Raw genomic sequence first — 18049 nt, 5'->3', positions numbered from 1 at the left:
GCTGTGTCCAATTAAGCGGGAGAAATTGTTAGGGTGGAGGAAACGCGGAGCGCGAGAATGAGGGACAAAGATTCGGGGAACGGAACGAAGTCGAGGAGATCGCCTCTGGATAACTGCCGACGAATTTCTTTACGTGTTCACAGGTACAAGGGTCGTCCTTACTTTGAATTTTTTCAAAATTTCACTGAAATGCAACAAAGGAATTCGTTCCAAATTAATAAATGGAAATCATCCCTTTCAACCCTCTCGCAAGGTATGTCAAGTTAAGGTATAATAAACATTTTTGGGGAGGGTGGGGCAAAGCGGGTACCTTAAAATTTTTGATCTGTAAAAAGTTTGGGGGCAAATTGGGCCCCCTGAAATTTTTTAAATAACAAGGGATAAAATTAACCATCTCAATTTTTTTTTACATATGAATTATTCTGAAATCATTTACTGGAGTAATTGCCCAGCTCATAACGAAGAAAGAAAGAGAAAGAAGAAGAAAGAAAGAACGAAAAAAAGAAAAAAAAAAAAAAAATCAACGAATATTTGTAAATTTCATTAAAAGACAAACACACAGACACACACAAAAACACACACGCACACACGAGCAGCATGCAAATCTATCCATCTACCAAAATTTTTATGGGCAAGTGGGAAACGATGGGTGAAAATCCACACACCGAGACACAAACCGCGCGTACATATATGGAATAGATTCAAACACACAATCCATCACTCGAGCAGCAGACACTCAACCCATTTCGTCATGCTGAACTGAGGGATTTCCCAGAATTATCTTGGGCTATATTCGGGTCCGGTGGGGGTGAGAGAGGGTGGGGAGTGGGGGTGTGTATATTTACGGTACACGAGGCGAGCTGTGTTAATACGTGCCGCATACGTTTTACATCTTATTACCATCAAGGGGTGGTTCTGCACCGGCAGCGGGTGAGCCTACAGAAAGCTGTGTACGAGCTACGAGACGGCAGGTAGAGGTTGGTGTAGGGTGAAAACGAGAACCGAGTGAAACGGAAGGAAGGCTAAGAGGTAGGAAAGCGAGGATAGATCCAGAGCTTGGACGCAAATTGAATACAGAAAAGTTTTCCACGGCCGCGAAGCGAGTGCAGAGGGTGGTTATGTGTAAGAGAGGGTGAAAGAGAAGGTAATATTGGGGGGTGCGGGGGGGGGGGGGGGGGAGGACAAGGTGAAGGTATTTTTGCCCTGATATGAAAAATTGACCCCCATCCCCCCCTCATCCTCCCTCGCACCGTCCCTTTTTCACACCCCTATCGGACAGATATCCTGAGAATCTGAATAAATCGCATAGTGTTCACAGAAATGTCTGCGAAAATTTACGAGGGTAAGAAAATCTCTTCGATCCTTGAAACAACAGGAGAAGAATATAAAAAGAAAAGAATTTCAAATATTGTATATTTTAAACTGTTAACTCCTTCGTTGGTATTGACGCAATAGTTTGTTAACCTTTATTTTTGCATTTAATTTGCTCTGAATTTAATTGCGAGGGTTGTTGGACTCCCTGAGTCAGAGGTCGAAGTCAAAATTTGTAAATTCAAAGTGGTGGCGCCAATATGGCGGACAAAAGTTAAAAGCCTTAATCGATTTAGATGGAAATTAAAACGTTTTTTGCACTTTCGATCGCTATATTGGATGCGCCATTTCGAATTTTCAAATTGTGAGTTCAGATTCGTAATCAGTAACCTAAATAATTCATAGATACCAAAATTTATCGAAATCAAGCCATCTTTTGCATTTTCACCCGCCATATTGGATCCGCCATTTCGAATTTTTAAATTCTGAGTCCAGATTCGTAATCAGCAATCTAAATCACCCACAGGCACCAAGATTTATCGAAATTCTCAATTAAAAAAAAAAAAAAAAAAATTTGGATATCGACAAATTAGAAGGAAAAAAAAGTAACTAAAGAGAAAAAATATGCGAAAAAGAGATTCGAAATTATTCAAAACTGACTGTTATACTCGTGGTTAACTGACACGAGTATCGTTTCAAAAATTTTCCTGTCCATTTTTTTTTCTCCCTCTTTCTCTTTCTTTCTTCTATTTTTTCCATATTCGCGACGCAAGAAAAAAAAAAAAAAAAAAAAAAAAAAAAAAATTGGCAACAACGCAATACACGTGGGGGTATTTCGGAGGGGAAAAGGGAATGGTTTAAGGGATGGGGAAGGGATAAGTTGTCACGTTTGGATATCTGACGGGGGAGCCCGGCTTAGAGGCAGCTTAAAGAGGTAAGTTTTTCACTTTTCCGCTCAGGAATTCCGTCCACGTTTACCGCATACCTATAGGTATATACCTTATACCGAAAACCGTGTAGGTCGAAGGTTCTCTGCACCGATCGACCAGCGTTTCGAAATACGTATAAGACACTTACGCCTCGTACGACGCACGTCCCTGCGATCCCTTGACGGAATGGCAATATATGGATGAGTATGTGCATGCATGTGGATACGTGTGAGTGTAAGTTCAGGCTGAGTATACATGGGGAATCCATGGGAACCGAAGCGACGTCTGACCCTTACCATTTTTGATTTTGCTCAAAATTTTATCTGCAATTTTTTCAGCTCTGAAACAGTATCCTGAATTTTTTCAGATTTTTTATTCAACTGGTCGACAGGAATTTTGAGTTTGGCGTTATAGATGAGAAATTTTGATTTCTTGTACGTGAATTATAAATTAAATGATATGGTTTTGGAAGATAAAGTTTGTTTTTGTGAATACCAGAACGATATTTTGGATTTTAAGAAAAATTATCTATTTTCACAAATATTTATTGTAAATAACAATGAAACAGACTTCAGTCTTGCATTTGAATCACTTTCATTCAAAAATAATAATTAATAACAAACTACAAAAATGTAAAATAATTGATAAACAATGTTTAAAAAGCAATATTTATTTTACTTCTTCTATTTTAGCATTGACTTTCTTGTATCAAACCCCAAACGTAATCTCCCATCATAATTTTATTATGCTGTCCCTGACAAACAAACTTTATAAGTAATAAACAAAGGTTTTGGTTATTTTTCAACGTATAGAACCGAAACTTGTTTATCTTTATAGAAACTAAAAAAAAAAAAAATTCCTGTCGACCGGCGTTACTTATGAATATTAAAAATGGTTTTGAAAAGGACCTTTTTCAGACTTTCAAAAAATTCTTAAAAACTATATTTTTTTTTTCCAAACATTTCAAGACCAGCCCCATGACGAGCGGATTTTTTTTCTTACCTTCTTTAACAATTTGTTTCGTCGGTTAAAATAATGTTTTAACTGTCTAGAAATTCACGAAAAATTCTCAAAACTTCTATTTTTCATTTGAAAAATGTCTGGACCGGTTTCATCATTCCTTACGCGACATATTCCCACTCTCAAAAAATAAAAAATCATGAAAATCAACCAAGATGTCAATGGTTTTTTAAACTCATTATACGTGAGTGAAAAAAATCTGTTTGAATACTCATCCAAATGTTATTTATTTATTTCTTTTTTTTTTTTTTACTCCAAAACTTGATTTCATCACCAAATCCGTCATATTTAAACAATTACGAAGGCTGTTACGTTAATTTCATAAGGAGAAAAAAAAAAACACTGACGCTATTTTTGGATGAAGAAATATACTCTAATATCGCACATTATTAAGCAATGAAAACAATTTTAATTGATGGCATTGAACAACGTGCTTCGCAATGAGATAAAGTCTTGACGATAAGTGACGTTATACGTTGATTGATAGTAACTCGCTCGGTGATACATAACCAAGGTTAAAAACACGACCGAGCTCTGTAACTTCTCGTCTGACGGTGTCCGTTTTCAATAAAATCAATTATCAGACAGTGGAAAAGATTGCGTCATGACAGAGTTGTTCATGTAACGTAATACTTGTATTTCATTGGTTATACTATTCAAATTTTGCTTCTAATACAGAGACCAAGAAGATGGAATGACACGATATACTTTAATTGAGTTAACGTACCTCCTGACCATGAAGACCAGGTCGAGGAAAAGTCAACTAAAACTGAGAAAAAGCATAATTTCTTGGGCCCTAAATCGCTACTGATTCGACTTTCGAGACCAAAAGTACCAAAATCTCTACATTAACAGTCCATGAAGAAGCAGTTCCTTTTACAACGGTGTGAACTTCACCCAAAGTCCGCCAACAGCGGTACTCAAAAAGTAGTTGGGGTCCAATTGAATTGGGATTTTGGTTCGTGACGAAAGCTCGAATCTGTACTTCTGAATGATCGTCGCGACAGCAGCCTTCATGATAAGCATGGCGACCCGTTGACCAGGACAAATCCTTGGCCCTTCTCCAAATGGAAGATGGACAAATTTGTGTCTCCGCTGTTTGTTCTCTTCGGTAAAACGTTCAGGATTAAATTCCTCAGGTTTGGTCCAGTACTCGGGGTCCATGTGCAAAGCGGCAACTGGTATCACGATGAAAGTACCTTTACTGACATTACAAGTGATTCCATCCGGACCTACGAGCTCGGTGTCACTTGTGCACCGTTTCAGAAGAGCTCCAGTAACCGGATAAAAGCGTGTGGACTCGCTGATGACTCGATCCATGTACACCATTTCTTGGACAGCTTCATAAGTGAGGCCACCACTCTTTGATACGACGTTCACGACTTCCTGGCGAAGACGATCTTGGACTTCGGGGTGTGTGGCGAGCTGGAATACCAGAAAGCTCAACATTATGCTGGCCGTTTCGTAACCGTCTAAGAAGAAGGAAGCTGCGTTAACGGTAATGATGTCGTCGTCGAAGACCTGCTCCAAGCTTGCGTCAACCTTGGCGTTCTTCTTGGCCTCGATCATGAGCTGCAGAAAGTCCGGACGTTCGATGCCTCGCTCTTCCCTGTGTCTGATGACGTCTTTGACGATTTTTCTAAAGAACTGATCAACTTCTTTGGGCATGAAACGTGTCTTCAAGACCCTCGAAAGCGCTGGTAGGAATAGTACGATGGTCTGGATCAGACCCTTCGCGAAATTCGGCTCGAAGACCAGTCGTCCAACGGCTCTAAAAGGTCCGTCTTTACTGTCACTTTTAAAGCTGTCACCATCGACGCCAAAAGCTGAGCTTGCGACGACCTCAGCAGTGTATTTCGAGAATAAATCCTTCAATTCCAGCTCCGCTGTATCGGGGCGAGTCTTTTCCCTGCATTTTTTATTCACGTAACTGTCAAGCTCGCCACAAGCGACCCTGATAGACTCCAATAAATATTTAAGCTTCCCTGAGGTGAAGGCCGAAGTCAATTGCTGTCTCGAGGCTTTCCAACGCTCTCCGTTTGTGAAAAAGGGATTAGCAGCGAGTATGGGATCCATGCTTTTGTCAATCTCAAAGTGATTGTCAGAGAAGTCCTTGAAGTTCTTCGACATCACACACTTCACCAATTCCGGATCACGCAGAATCAAAGATGGGCTTCGAAAGTTGTAGAAACCGAATAAACTGCAATCCGGCATCTCGTTGTAGAAGTCTCGGTACAAATCCGACATCTGCTTCCGCAAAAAAATCATCGGCGCGACGTGTCCAAGACCAGGTAAGGCTCCTTTCAAACATGGTATCGACTTGTCTTTCCAATAAACGTAAGTGCTCGTCAAATACCGGTATAGAAGCGAGAACGCCACCAAAGTTAGACCGATTATGCAGTACATCTGATCCATGGCTGGGCCTCCAGCTCACTGACGAACTGGTTTCCAGTCCCCACTTAAATCGGTGCACTTATACGTATGTAACTGTACATCCGGACCAGACTCGCGTATCACAATTGGTATACTTATATACACTTCGCTATAGCATATATATTAGGGTGGCGCAAAAAATCAACAATTTTTTTTTTTTGAGTCTCGTGTGACACAATGTTAGTTTTTGACGTTTTAAGAGCCCACTCCAAAGGACAGCTAAAAAAAAAAAATTTAAGAAGTCACTCCAAATTTTAAAAAATGTCAAAAATCGTCAAAGAATTAAATTTAAAAAATTAAATTTTCAGTATTTTGTTTGATTTTTAATTCATGTCGTGGTGTATTGTTATCGATTCTTTCTTACTGAATTAAAGAAGAAAAATTTATCAAATTTTAATATGAATATTAAAAGGTCGCTCGAAAAGATCTAAAGAAATGCACCAAAAAATTGAAAAAAAATTATGAGCGACCTTTCAAAATTCAAATTTTTAACTGAAACTTTCGGAAACTTATTTTTTTTTTTTTGTTTATAAAATTATACCGTAACGAGAAAAAAAATTTAAAAAACAAAATCGATTTTTGACGATTTCTGACGTTTTAAAATTTTTTTTTTGAACTGTCCTTTGGAGTGGGCTCTTAAAACATCAAAAACTGACATTTTGTCACACGAGACTCAAAAAAAAAATAGTCGGTTTTTTTGCGACACCCTAATATACATTATACAACTCCGAACCCAATTTTTTACTTAACAACTTGATGATAGCTTCAATCTATAGCACGAGGTTGTCTATTGCTAATTGATAACCCGTTGCATATCAGGCAAAAAGGTCGTGGTATGTAATCTCACCACGTGTTTTATTTCCATTTCTCGTATATTTAGATAACTTTGAAAACATATTTCTTTGCAGTTTTTTACTATTTCCGATAGTGTACTAGTAGCCTTTCAATACTCGAATTTGATTGGTACCCCTCTACACATATACATATATTTTATATAGCTTATAAGTTTTTGAGGTTTCTGATTAGGAATCTGAAAACGGATTTCAAAATTCAAGATGGCGGATCTAATATGGCGGAAAAAAATTTCAAATCCGATCAAATCCGGAGAAAAAAAAATTAGTCCACTGGTTAAAATCCGAATCGTTTGATTTACCTGCAAGGAACAGATTCTTAAGTAGACGTCAGACAGAAATTGTAACAAAAAAAAAAAAAAAAAAAAAGTGTGTAAAAACTGTAGACGGATGAGAAGACACGGGAGATGAAATTAATTAACTTATAGCGTAAATTTTAAATTGGAGATAAAATAATTCGAAAGAAAACAACGAAAAAAAGAAGAAAAAAAAAAAAGTAACAATAAAAACTGTCGAACTGAGTTGAGAAAATTGTATCCCGCGAAATAAGAACGTTAGATAATTATCGTGAAATTAATTAGCTCGTTAAAATCTGATAACCAATCATTCGCTACGTTCTTAATAAAATCTCTCGCGCGTCTCAAGATTTAAAACAATTATCTCTTCTCGCCGAGTTGTATATATAAAAAGTACAAGGTAATCGTTTCTCCATTTTCCTTGTTTCGTTTTTCCAAACTCAAACTCAATTCCAGCCATTCTATTTCATTCTCTTTATCACACAAAGTGGCAACAAAAGGCTTTTCTTACTCCTTTAATTATTTATCTAGCTGACTGCAGTTAGTAGTTCAGAATACAATCTCGCATGCATGCAGGTTTAAAAATATTTCAAATTCGAACTCAGCCCACCGAGATGAAAAACTTTTCTTATCAGCCCGTATTTTCCTCTCCCCCTGAGATCGATCACATTGTACCTAAAATTTGGTCAATTTAATTGTTACATTTGGACCTTCAATTAAAGCACCTTATGAGCAATATCGTTTCAGCTATAGTCTTAACGCGCAGAACCAGCAGCCAGTCTATGGGTGCCTTATGGCTTCATACATAGGAGGTTCGATAAAGTTTAATCGAGATTTAACGACAGTTTTGGGACAAAGTAAATCAGAGGCGAAAGGGGCCTGAATAATACTCACGATATCGTATGCGTATATTATTATTATTATTATTTCGCGTGCGTGTGTATGTGTTTTATGGATATGTGTGTGAGCGTTTTAACGGTTTATTGTAATATCGTTTGGGTGAAATTAATATAGGCACCCCAATGCGATGTATATATATATATATATTATACATATATATGTAGGAGTATATTTATATTTATATATATATATATATATATATATATATATATATATAGGTATATATTAACAGGACGCTGGGCGTCGGTAATAAATAAAAAGTTACTGCCGTTTCGTCGCTAGATGTGGATGAGGAACAGAGGAGAGAAGAAAAAGTGAAAATAAGAGGATATAATAATAAAAATCATATTTTAGTTATGGTCACAAATCTTGATTAAGTTTTTACGTCGCCTTCAAAGGTATAAGAATATGAGGATAAAGAATGGGGCATAAAGAAGACAAAATTTGATGGAAAAATTACGTGATACGGATATATGGATCCGTCAGTTTTAACTTCTGAATAATTCTGATTCCGGAATATCGAATTCGAGGATGAATTTGTTTGTTCTTTTTCTGTTTTCTTTTATTCTTTCTTTTTTTTAACCCCGCCGCTGATCAAAATTGATAATTTGGGTAATTGAAGTATCGGAGGAGGATTCGAATTTTCGAAAACTTTGAAATCGCAACCGAACGGAAAAACTGGGATGAAAAATTATTACCCGCAAATTACAAACGTATGTGAGGAAGAAAAAAAAAAAAAAAAAGATTAGGCAAATAATACATTAAAATTAGTCAAGTTTCGACTGAAAAAAAAAAAAAAAAAAAGAATGATACGCTTTGTAGAAGCTGCGCGTATGAAGCAGATGAACCGAAGAAAGAAAAAATAAAGAAAAAAAAAACAGTTACGAAAAATAAACGATTTGGTTTAATCTTTTGCCAATAGAGAAGAGTAATAAAAGAAAGAGAAATTGAAGAAAAAAAAATTCTCTTCCGTAAAATCGCATTATTTAACTTTGATCCTAGAGAGAGTTGAGTTTCGTTTGTTTTTTTTTTTTCACTTCTTTTTGATACAGTAGCATTCGAAACGCGTGAAATACGAAGAAAATCTACCGCAGTAAAACGGGGGGGGGGGGGGGGGGGGGATGAAAATGCGAGGAAAATAAACGAACGAATTGAAAAAAAAGGAGACGGCAAAACGGCGAACAAAGTGTACACAAAAAATTAGAAAAAAATAAATAAAATAACAAGGAAGAAAAAACAATAAAAAAAAAAAAGATACAACATATACAAACAACGCAACTAACAACACAAAGGATTACAAATATTCGGAGCGATGTTTCCGCAGCGGGGTCAGTTTTCCACGAACAAAGCGAAAAGCGTGCGGAAAAATTTGCGAAGCTTGCGCAACGGCGGGGCTTTTATACATATATGTATATATATATATGCGACAGATATTGCACTCTGGATAATAGCTTTCCGGTAAACCGTATCAACTTTGACACGCAGCGGTTGCTGGCAGCTGCATACCGTCCATAAAATTATTAGCGACAATTTTTTTTTGTTTGTTTGTTTTGTTTTTTTTTTTTTTTTTTTTTTTTTTTTTTTGTTTTCCTTTGTCCTGTTTAACCGTTCCGAATCGTCCTGTACGTGACGATATTTTTATTTTTCATTCGGAAATTAGCCAACTGTAATTCATTTCGTCGATATTTTTCCGCATTTTTTTTTTTTTTCTGTTCAAGAATTAATTATTGGTGGAATAATAATAAAAGGATCCAAAACTTTGAACGAAAGTCGATAGAGTCACGAAAATATTCGGGAAATATTTTCAGGGATTCAGAAGAATGAATAAAGAAAGTTTGATGGTTTTCGTACGGAAGATCCTTGAATTGTGTATTTCTGATTTCTTTTTCTTTCATCTTTTTCTATTTTTACTTGATAACAAAAAAAAAAATGAAAATCGAAAACTAAAATTTTCCTGCGATTAGTTTATAAAATCGATTTTGCTATTAAACTGATGAAAAAAATCTAACAACAAGCACACGGAATCGATGTGAAAGAAAAATTCTACTTTTAATTTCGCCTTGATTGTAATTGCTTGCCAGTAACTCGATAGATCAAAGACGCTTGGATAAATCGGGTGGATCAATTTTCGTCTGCTAGATTCGATTAAATAGGTGAATTTAATTATCGTACGAGAAGGCAATTACCTTTTTGCTTAACACTTCGCTGCCGCTGCTTTTGCTGATTCTGCTGCTATGTTATGCTGCTGCATACTGCATACTGCATACTGCTGCTGCTGTACATTTTACTTCCTTCCAGAGACTTCAAAGGATCACTTATCCAAGAATTAAATAGCAATCAGCTCATGCCTTATGACGCAGACTTCGATGTGAGAACTGCTGCGAAGAAAAATTTATATTATAAATTTGAACGAAATCGAATTGGCAGAAAGAAGAAGCGCATTTAGGGGGAGGGGGGGGTAAAACGAGGTACTTAAGAAAATACACAGTTTTCGAGGACTCGAATACGCTAAATCTTTTTTTCTTTTTTTAATTGTAACCAAATATAATAAAAATGATTTTCAGACGTGAGGGAATTTTTTTTTTTTTTTTTTTTTTTTTTAATGCGGGAACAATGGGATACCCCCTAAAAAAGTTGAAACAAAAATCGTTTTAAAATCGGAAAATAAAATGAATTTGATAAGATTAAATTTCCTTATAAACAGTGTGAGTAAAAAAAAATAACATTTCACATAATAATTGGATGCAAAGGTTGAGAAAAAATTTTTTGATACCTCAAAATAATGCTCAACAATGTTTATAGAAGTCATTTTTGATTATTTAAAAAGCATTTTGGAAAACAAACTTTTTTTTTTTTTTTGAAAATTTTAAGAGTATCCCACTTTGCAACGTATTCAAAATTACACGAACTTCTTAATATGATTTCTCTGACACTTTCTTTGATTTCAATATTGATAATGATTTGTGAATAATTGATTAAAAAATATTATTAAATGCTTGACAATTATAACAAAACTTTTGTTTGAATTTTTTGTTTTAAATTTCTGTTTTCGGTTATAGCCTCTTGAAAATTTTACTTTTTATTGGCTGGAGAGAAAAAATGTGCATGTAACTTGATTTTGGATAAAAATCTAGCCTAAGGTCGGCTGGAATTGAAAGTGGAAAATTTTCCTCCCTTCTTTTTCAACCCAGCAATTTATCAAGCAACAAATCCCTGAGACACAGGCGGACCTCGTACCGCGAATAATTCATAAGCGCATATATTCGATTTTATAACTAAGGTACCCGCACGTTTTGAAAGAATCCTTAGGAATAAAACGAGGCGAAAAGGAGTGAATAATAAGAAGAAGGTTATGTTAGGGAAAAAGGATTCTCTGAAAACGAAATATCGCTCACTTTATAATTCTGAAGTGGTAAGGAGACATTATTTCACGGGGAAAATTTTACGCTACTGTCGGTGTTCCGAAAAATAGTCAAATTTGTTCAACTGACGGCGGAAATTTATACCCCGAACCTGGAAACCATACCAAAATACAGAATCGTGACTCTTCCGTTATTTCTAATATTTCCAAAATTTTACCTCATGCTCAGGCCTATAAACGTGCGAATTCTAAAAAACTCAGTGAGCGTGAAAACTTGGTAAAAAACTTGAAAACCGTTCGCGAAATTTGAGAAACTGTAAAGCTGCCACAACAATGATATTAGCTTGTGTAAAAATATCATTTCCGCAGTAATTTTTGCTCAAAACTTGATTACCCAAAACGTTTCTACGCGATCTTTTTCTTTAATAAAAATTTAGGTTCACAAATATCACGTGAGATAGATGAAATTTACAAAATATTTCTTACTCTATTACCATAATTTACAAATTTACAAATGAATTCTAATCGTCAAGTTATATTGAGCTGCGAAATATATCGAAAGTGAAGCAAACTGGGCACCTTAAGATTTGTGACACCTCAAAAAATTTGAGGGCAAAGTGGTTGCCTTGAAATTTTTTAAATAACAAAGTATAAAATCAACCAGCTAAATTTTTTCTCAAATACGAATGATTCGGAAATCATTTACTCGAGTAATTGCACAGCTCATAACGCAAAAAGTTTTAAGTTGAGCTTTACTCTCAACACGTCAAAGTCAAATTAATTTCTCAACTTGAATCTACGATTACTTTTTCCCGAGAAAGCTGGATAAGAATCAAATATAATTATTTTTACGGCATAGGCATTGAAAAGTCCACTTTTTGTGGCAGTTTTCGTTCCGTAAAGTGACGCTTTATACGGCAGCGAACAAAGTTGAGGAATAAAGTCTTTATTCCGGAGTTTTGACGCGCAGTTCAAAGTGCGCATCCTAAACTGCCGAATAAAGTAGCTTCGTCGAACAGATCGCGACATAACCTCACTTTCCTTTTTGCTTTTCAATGCCCATACCGTAAAAAATATTGTATGTGGCATGCCCGTAAACCGTTTTTTGGCTCGAATAATTTCAGTACTCGCTTCCGGCTCGCCTTCAGCTCGTCCTGAAATCTTCATCCTTGCCAAAAAAACAGGCGGTTTACGGGCATGCCACACAAATAGCTATTATATAAAAAAAAAAATTTTATTCTAATTTTAGGCATTATTTGCTTAAGGGGCCCACTTTGCCCCACCCCCCCTAATATAATTGAAGAAGCTTTCACCACGCGCGCGGTGAAAATTCAGCTAATGTTGCAAGGCTGCTAATCACGGTGTCATATTAGGGAGAAAATTAATCGCGGTGCCTTTGGCAGAGACAAAGTGTGGCTGTGGATATGCGGTGATTAAATTTCGATAGCTGGAACGGCGTGCAGGTACGTGCTGCTCATCCTGGGGAGGAGGTGTAAATGACGGGGGGGGGGGGGGGGTTGATAATCATTCGAGGCAATCAGCGAGGCAGTTTCCACCGCGAAAGTCCGTCTAGCATAAATGATGGGATCCTGGATTACGTGATCGGCAGCCAAGGCTGTCGGACGATTATGACGTCACCCGCCTTGCAGCCAACCGATGTCGTCCTGGTGCAGGACGATCGCCACTCGACGCTCAACGGCTTTCACGCCCCGCGGGCAAAACGGTTTCGCACCTCCCGGATAATTGGAAATTAACCAACCGTCGATGCGCGAGACGTTTCGGCAATCTCTCTAATCGCAAACGGTTCTCTGACTTCAACCCCCAACCCCTTTCGTCGGTAACACACGCTAATCATCCCCGAACTATGTGGGCTTTGGTTACAAGTCAGTGATCGAGGTACTCATTTTTTTTTTGACAATAAATAAGAATTATAAAAATTTTGAAAGGAAATGAAATAGTGCTAATTTTACTAAATTTATGTGTTGGATAAAAGTCAGAACCTTCTAAATGTTGAAGAAAAACTTAGAACCTTCATGAATCGAAAAGAAATCTGCCGATAAATTAGTTTGTCTGAAATTTCAAAAAAAAATTCTACAAATATTAAAGTAGATACACAAGGAGAGTTCTGAGTATAGATTTCTTTACCGACGTATCACCGACACTTAGCCAAGACACAAACCTTTCTCTAGAATGTTCGAAAATGAGGGATATCCCCACTCGCAGAGTGGGTGAGTTCTGGGTATAGATTCCTTTACCGACATATTACCGACACTTAGCGAAGACACAAACCTTCCTCTAGAATATTCGAGAATGGAAGATATCCCTATTCTGACTAACTTTGTCGATCATCATCACATTCAGTTGTTCTCGGTGAGATAAATGAATTGAATAAAATATTTCAGGTCTATACTGAATCTGTAAAAGTTGTTGAAATAATTCCTAGGTAAATAATAGTCAGATTTCTGGCATAAAACTCTAAAAAAAAACGAAGTCTTGAAGTCAGAAAGGACTGAAAAACCCTTCGCACGTAGCACATACATATATTTCGATCCCTTGGTAAAATCGTATCTCCATGATAATGGTTACTTCCGAAGGACGTTTAAAAGAGAGTAAAAAAAAAAAAATGCGATTACTCGCTGCGACAACTTCAACCATTCCATCATTCTTTGCACTCTTCCATTTATTTTCTTCTACCCCATTATTTTTCCCACTTCCGTTATGATAGATGCCTCCGGGTGTAGGTCGGGTTGGGTTATGAGTAAGGTAACGATGATGTAGCTTGATAAAGGTGAGAGATATAATCGAGTTAGGTCATCCGCGCAAGAGTTTCATCCACACGTGTAAGACACGCTTCACGTGGCTAATTCCCTTTCTTCGGCATTATATCTTCATTTCTTAGCACTTATACGTTGTCACAAGACCATACACAGGCAGAACCTGCAAGATGACAAACATCCCCCAATTATTATTCTATAGTTTCTGTTCATGTTTCGTAACCTGACTCGTCTTCGCAGCCTGAAACTTGGAACATTTTTATTTTCACCTCAAATTTCATCCCCTTAAAAATGTTCCCCGAGTTAATTCAAAACGAGACTGACAAACGAGTCGAGTTTTTTTTTTAATCTCAGATATATTCTTCTCAATTTACGATAATGAGAAAAGATGCATGAAAATTTATAATCGTACATTTTTATCGCGATGAAAAAATTTCACGAGCGTTACGATTTGCACAAGTAAAATAGAATAGGAAGAAAAAGAAGAAAAAAAAAAGAGCAAAAAAAATTTCAAAACGATGTACACGAAACATCGAAAATTTTGTTAAAATAGGAAAACTAATAAAGAGTTCGAAAGTACTTATCGTCTGAGAGTAAGATGAAAAATTGAATCTTACCCGAAGGCCGCTGAGACGCGGAATGTTTTCAACTTTGATTTCACCACGAATCTGTGTGCGGCTTTCGATCCGCGGTATGCGCGCATGTATTTCGGGTTTTGGAGCACTTACCGGGAATCAAGTTAAAGTTTGAAGCGGGTCGGTGGGTCTCTGCTTCCCTCCTACATCCTCACTTCTCTCTCTCTCTCTCTCTGTAGAGTTCGAGTTCGAATTCAGAGCGATGCAAATGGGCGAAGACACCGACAGAGGGATGTAGAGAAAGGGGGTTCTGAGGGGTTGAGACACCCCTGCAGAATAGTGGGACTACCGCGTCCTTCCAGCTTCAGAGATCAGTATGTATGACATGCGAATAAACAGAATATATGTATAGTATACATATATATACAATACAAATATATATTTATATACATATATAGATATGTGTGTGTGAGCAAGGGTGGTAACTGAATATACATATTCATTGGGAAACGGGTATCTTCAGCCCCATTTTTTGTACTTCCTCTTTTTTTTTATTTTCTACTATTACGCTTCTTTTTTATATTTTCCTGTCGTGGTTCTTCGGTGAAAGATTTTTTTTTTCACCATATCTTAAGAACTTTCGTTATATGTGGAAAACTTCCATTTGCCAAAGGTCGATGAATATTGCAGAGAAATTATTTTACGATGTGAAAAGAAAGGTAAATTAAAATAAAAAAAAAAAAAAAACGTTGGTGAATTTTTTAATTAAGCATAATATTGTTTTTTTTATGACATTTGACATTTGAGTTGTATAATTTTATAATTTCTTTCGAGTTGGAATTGGAAATTTTATCAACCAATAACGTTGATTGATTCGATTCTGCTCGATTCTCGGAGAAATTGACTCATCGTCAAATATAATTTTGGAATTACGGTACCTTGTACTAATAAGTTCCGAAATTTTTTTAAACATCCTCAATTTCTTGTTCAAAAAAATTATCAGCTAGGATTCCGATTTTCGGAATACTTTTTTCGATGTAAAATTCTATTTTCGGTAAATAAATGAGTACATAATAAAAAAAAAAGACATCTTCTACAAAATTTGACTCAAATTCAATCAAGTGACGTCGAGAATTTTTCTACGATTAGTTGACTTTCGTGATTCGTATGTGTGAACAAATTTTTTCGAGAGACGGTTTTAGGTGTATTAAAAATCTGAGCACATTAATCGACAGAAAAATTCAAGGCATATTACATTTCAAAAAATCAGTTACAAATATTGAAGATAATCACAACTGCATCTTGACAGGGTTTAAAAAAATTTTTTAATCTCAACAATAACGCAGATATATTTCTGCAATTTGCAAACGAGAAGTAAAAAAAAAAAAAAAAAAAACAGATAATCGTACAGAAATTAAAATGCTCAGAAATTGTGAAGCATAAGGGGAGAAAAAAAAAAAAAAATACGCCAATCTTTTTCTTTTGCAGAAAAATTCTCAGTACAAAAAAAATGGACTCAAAATCAAAAAATTATACGTTTTTATCTACTTTATCTACTTTTTATATCCACATTCGACTATTCTGCATACGTACAAGTCTGCACTCTTTAAATTCCGCAAATGTTATAACGGTGCTGTTATATATATATATATATATATATATATATATATATATATATATATATATATATGTATATCCATGTGTGTATGTGTGTGTGTGTGGTGCACCTTGGAGTGCCTTGCGAAAGCTTAGGAATCGTTATTACGGTGACCATATTTCCTCTGCAAGTGCCCGAGGAGGGTGAGTGAAACAAGGGGGAGAGAAAAGGCTGAACGAAGAGAAAAAGGTTAGGGGGGTGGGGGTGGGGGAGGGTGAAATTTTATTATATTCAGGGAAAAAGATACAAGTCAGCTTTTGCTATAGCTGGAAATGGGATATTTTATGTCGACCGACGTAGATTTCTGTATTGTATATGTAGTTACGTACGATGGCGGGAATAAGAGCGTGCCTCGAAATACCGGAAGTGATAAGAATTTTATATTTTAGGGTGATACTGTACTCGATTTCTACGCATGATGACATGCTTCGAAATATCTAAGAACTCGGATCTCAAATTTTTGTAATTCTGAAGGAAAATGGTTCCTGTTCCCATTGAAAATAAAAATAAATAACAAGAAAACTGTTGAATTGTGTGTGTTGATTGACTGACGAGCAATAAAAAGGAATTGTTCAAGAATTTTTTCAATAAGTTTTAACTGTAAGTATTTATATAGGCTTTGTTAGGCTCAATAAATACACTCTTGAATTACATTATAAAAAAAAAAAAATTTCTATTGATTTTAATCACTTTTTATACACGAAAATTGTAGTTGGAAATCAGTTTGAATAAAAAGGAAGGTTTGTGGAATTCTCGGAGATGGTTAAACTGAAACCAAAAAATCGAACGGTTTTAGATGCAGCATGTCAACGGCCTTGGAATGAATCATACGTTTTATGAAATTTTGATTCGGACTACATTTTTTTTGGAAATAAACGTCAAAAAAAGAGGTCTTTTTCAACTTTTTCGAAAAATGAAAATTACAATAGCAATAAAATATCAATGATAACAAGCAATCATTTTTGAATCTCAAAAAAATCATTTCACTGCGTAAATCTGTGTTTATAAATATTTTCTCAAACGTTGAGTAAAAATTTTCTTTTTTTTTCTTTTTCAACGGTTAATAACTTATAATATAAGTTAAATAGTAAGGAAGCAAGAAAATTTAACTTAGCACTGAACTATGACAGAAGAAGAAAAGAAAAAACAAAACTCTAGTTAAACAGGTAAATACATACAAGTAACTAAACATTAGAATGCAGAATGTGTAAAAATAAATTGAAATATATATATATATATATATATATATATATATATATATAAAATGTGAAAATGAGTTAAAATATCAATAACCAAAAATGGATGCTTAAATAAATAAAGTAAAAGAAAAGTAAAAAAATAAAAGTAGAGGAATAAATGGATATATAATAAAAATATAAATTAAAACGTTAAAAAAGGACATCAATAAAACGACTGATATAAAAGTAGAAACAAAATCGACACAAGGGTGAAAAATAAATAACTAAATTAGCTTCAAATACAGCAAAATAAATGAATAGATTAATATTACAGGGGATCGAGGGTCAGGTAATCCTGTAAACAAAGAAGGAAGATAGAGAGAGAGAGAGAGAGAGAGAGAGAAAGGAAACGGGACATTTTAATTCCTGAAATTGTCAGGCGAGGCGCGTCCGATATAATCGATCTTATTTGCAACTGAATCAGCCGGCAGATTCCAGACTCTGGACCACTAGAGGATGAGGATGAGAATGAGGAGAATGATGATGAGGACGAGGAAGAGCAAGAGGAAGAGGCGGCTTCACCGTCGGGCAACTAACGAAGGAAACTGCTTGCCTCGACTCTGCTCTTCTCCTTTCCGCACCGGATCATCCAGCCTCTCTCTCTCTCTCTCTCTCTCTCTCTCTCTCTCTCTCTCTCTCTCTCTCTCTCTCTCTCTCTCTCTCTCGCTTTCTCTCTACCTCGGTAACAGCTAACGCGATTTACA

General features: G+C 35.8%; 1 protein-coding gene and 1 long non-coding RNA gene across 2 annotated transcripts; one reads left to right on the top strand and one right to left on the bottom strand.

Annotated features, from left to right (window-relative positions):
* The first annotated feature begins 693 nt into the window (after nucleotides 1–693).
* LOC124413994 lies at nucleotides 694–17688 on the top strand. The gene is made up of 3 exons (XR_006929914.1): nucleotides 694–802; nucleotides 1112–1115; nucleotides 17653–17688. It is a non-coding gene; the product is annotated as an uncharacterized LOC124413994 (long non-coding RNA).
* Nucleotides 4028–5700, bottom strand: LOC124413993 (cytochrome P450 9e2-like). The gene has a single exon (XM_046894839.1). It carries the CDS (start codon nucleotides 5673–5675, stop codon nucleotides 4137–4139), a length of 1539 nt encoding a protein of 512 aa, XP_046750795.1. The 5' UTR covers nucleotides 5676–5700; the 3' UTR covers nucleotides 4028–4136.
* Nucleotides 17689–18049: the final 361 nt, after the last annotated feature.

The sequence above is a fragment of the Diprion similis genome, chromosome 13 (genome assembly GCF_021155765.1).
Source record: "Diprion similis isolate iyDipSimi1 chromosome 13, iyDipSimi1.1, whole genome shotgun sequence".
NCBI classification, from domain to species: Eukaryota; Metazoa; Arthropoda; class Insecta; order Hymenoptera; family Diprionidae; genus Diprion; species Diprion similis.
This window is presented reverse-complemented; position numbering and strand designations above follow the sequence as displayed.